The sequence below is a fragment of the Echinops telfairi genome, unplaced genomic scaffold (genome assembly GCF_000313985.2).
Source record: "Echinops telfairi isolate 266 unplaced genomic scaffold, ASM31398v2 ScPeMD7_2;HRSCAF=8, whole genome shotgun sequence".
NCBI lineage: Eukaryota > Metazoa > Chordata > Mammalia > Afrosoricida > Tenrecidae > Echinops > Echinops telfairi.
In genome coordinates, this window is record NW_022103898.1 from 78659453 (window position 1) to 78663128 (window position 3676).

The 3676-nt window shown below is 31.3% G+C and overlaps 1 protein-coding gene across 1 annotated transcript in view; it reads right to left on the reverse strand.

Annotated features, from left to right (window-relative positions):
- The window catches only part of LOC101645820 (olfactory receptor 6C2-like), a 36314-nt gene that overhangs the window by 1149 nt on the left and 31489 nt on the right, over positions 1-3676 (reverse strand). Inside the window, exon 2 of the mRNA XM_004700857.2 lies at positions 3567-3674. Coding sequence (XP_004700914.1) covers positions 3567-3674 — 108 coding nt within the window. The remainder of the gene's footprint in view (positions 1-3566; positions 3675-3676) is intronic.

Genomic DNA, 3676 nt, shown 5'->3' on the forward strand with positions numbered 1-3676 from the left:
TTTTTTTTTGATATTTGAGTCTTTACATATTTGAATTTAAACAATGCTAATACATAATATGGTACTAGCATAGCCTAGGAACCATCAAGCTACCTTTGCATCAGTAGTATTGTCATTGAAGATAGACAGCCAGAATGCTGAGACCACTTTGTCTCATGAACTTGGGGCATGTTCCGAGGAGAGGGCAATGCCTGAAGAAGCACATCGTACTGGGCTGGAGGACAGAGTGGAAAATTCTGAAGAAATTTGACTGATATGAGTTGAAACTCATGTTAAGGTATCAGCCAACAAACAATATACAACAGATAACTTGAGTTTATTATACAAACTCTGAAGCAAAACTTGAAGTCTTTATTCTGAAAAAAAAAATTTCATTTATTTTTTGCATGTAGGTAAATGTATGTATTTTTATGAACAAGAATGACCCCTGTTGCTTCACCCAACACAATCTATTTTTTTTCTGCTTATTGCATATTATGTACATTACATTTATTACTGTAAAAATGATGATTGCCTTCTCTTTCCTCTCTGATCTTCCATTCGAACAGATTATTTCTACTTTTGTGTTTTCTGCTTTTGCCCACTAATAGATAATTAATCCCTAAGTTAAACACCTATTGATTTTAATTTTTGATAAACTGCTCTACAGATGTCTGTCACACTTCAACCATTAATTTATATAGCACAAGGGATTTTTAAGTTTCCTTTGTGTAGTTAATACCTCAAGGCTTGAGGTTTTCTGATAGCAGTGAATAGAAAATGTTTCCCTTGTGAACCAAATTTATTTGTTTTACAAGCAGCTTCATTTCATTAACTAATGAATTGTTTCCTTAATGAGAAAAAGGCAGAATTAACTATTAATATTTTCCCTATTCACAGTGTTACTGAGGTAAGGAAGAAGTTCACAATTTATCAGAAAGTTTAAATAGTCAAATTGAATTTAACCTCTCATTTCAATATTAATGATGGATTATAACTTAGTCCAATAGCTTGCACTATGTTTATCAACTGTAACTGCTCCCTAGCCCCTCTCATGCCCTCCTTCAACACTTTTATCAGTGGGCTTTGCAAATTATCTATAGTAATGTGAAGAAATGAGCATAGTGCTTAGAAAAATACTTGTAGGGGGAGTAGTTGGCAAGTATATATATACAGAGTAATGTGTGATATTTGTATAAAACACAGAATATCACATGGAAATGTAGAAGGGATATATTTTGGGAGCCTCTTTTGCCTCTAATAATTTCCTGAGTTTCTCAGGTAACATGTTCATCACCATGGAATCTTACTCAGTTCTTTAGACTTTGTGCATTTTTCAGTCAGCAAAATATATCTTTTTTTCTCCCAAGCTATTATTGTTGTTGATAATTGGGCTGATGGGTGAAATTGAGTTAGCAATTTAAAATATAATAAAGTTAATATGCGCCATGATGAAATTGTAGGCTATCTATTTGGCTGCTAACCACAAGGTCAGTGATTTGGAACTCTAAGCTATTCAGAGGGAGAACAATGAAACTATTTACTATCATAATAAAATTATAGTCTAAGAAACCCATAGGGCTGGTTCGACTCTCATCTATAGGGTCAGTGTACATGAGATTTTTTTTAAAGAAAAGTTATTATGCAGGTTTACCCTGATTTTTGTAATTCTCTCTTTCAATCAATGTTCAAAATGGACACAGAGACCTGTTCTAAGTTCTTTCCATCTCATTCATCATATTATTCTTTTGGAGGGTCAGGGGTACCAGGTCATGCTTATATACTTTTTGATAACAAAGATATTTCACTGTTGTTAATTTGGTTTGAATATATAGCTAGAGTTTCCATTGATACTTTTTATATTAAGTCAGATTCAAATTGTACATACTATTCATAAAACCCTTCCAAATCATGACATTGATCAATACAAGAGAATTTCATTCTGAAAAGTGATATTTCATATCTAAGGTTCATAGTAAAGTATAGACTATCCTGCAATTCCATTCCATTTTCCCAAGAAAAATATGGTCTAGATCCTACAAAGGGATTTGCAATCAAAGAGACAAATTTTATAATACTTACTTGTCTGTTAGTAAATAAGAATTTTTGTTAGTTGTTTAAGCATAGCAATATTAAGACTACAATGGTAAAAGTAATAGTTTTATAAAAAGTTTCAAGTCTTTACAATCACTAGCAGGTTCAGCAATGAATAGTGAGCAATTTTCAACCCCAACAAAATGGACGGACTGTCACAATAGGTTTAGTGCAATTATCAGCCCACAGGTAGATTCTTCTGGTTCCATCATAGAATAAAAAATAAATTACTCGAAGGAATGGGGAATGTCAGGTATTCTATCTACTGTTGAAGGGGACAATAATCTAAAAAGAAAATCATGAGAGCAAGAAATAATTTTACAATGTCAAGTAGAGCCCTTTGTAAAATAAAAGTAGCTTAACTTGCCTCAAAATGATAATATATAAAGCATCCCTAGTGAGTACATTCAAGAGACATGAATGAACTTTCTGAGTAATAAAATTTGGCACAGCACAAGTAAAATAAACTTCAGGGTAACTGTGCCCTTGGAGACAGAAGGACAATATGGTAGTATTAGACACATGGGAAAGAAGACAGCATATTATTTAAATTACATAGTTAATCTAAAATTATCATGTATCTTCTAAAGAATTTGAAGATTTTACATTCTTTATAATTTCATTATGGTTTTCTATTATATTATAATATAGAATAATTTATTATCATTGGATAATTGTACCCAGATTTGCAAAAGAAAAATTTGTAGTCATATTAGATTTTCTTATATTACAGACCTTATATTTCAAACTTTTAATTTCTCCAAATATACAACTACATCTTTTTACTGTATTCAAAAATATGCTTTTATATATTTAAATACATCTTAATTTATTACATAATGTACATTTATGTTCTTGTTAATTTTAGACTATTAGTAAAGTTATTCATTTGGTTATTTACCCTGCATTAAATCAATCCTTGAATTATGTTTTTAATGTTCTCCATTTTTCATTATCATTAACCATTCTATCAAAAGCCTCCTAGAAATTTCTAGAAAAAATGTTATTTCATACTTAAAAATGTTGGTTCATGTCAAAAAAGGATCCACAAGATTAATTTAGATCAGACATTTGCTAACTGAATCATTAGAGAACATTATTTTTGTTTCACCCCTATTCATATTTTAAAAAATATGTTAAATATGTATTTTAGCATGCTAAGTCATTTGAAATATTATCGATGATATTTTAGATAGAGTTAATGGTTTTATAAATCAGATCTATCAACTTTTTCAAATTTTTTTTCTTTTAGTAGTTGATAGAAATGTAAGTCTTTTGATTGAGTCCATGAAAGCTTTTTAAACTTGGCTGTTCCCTCGGGGTTTAAATGAATGCCTTCAAAGAAGGAGAAATGGAAGAAATGAAGAGCATAACAACTTTTTTAACAATCACCTCTTGCGATAGAAACTACAACCCTGTGGGAAGAACAGGTTGAAAAGGTCTTTTTCCTTTGCTGTCAGAAGGGAATATGCATACTGTCTTGATGGTACTACATGAGACGGAAACGCAGTAGTAAGAGTCATGTTTAGGGTCAGCAGATCCCAGATGTTAACTGTCCCAAGAACCACGTCTGAGCATGTGGTTTTCACAAGGGGAAATTCCT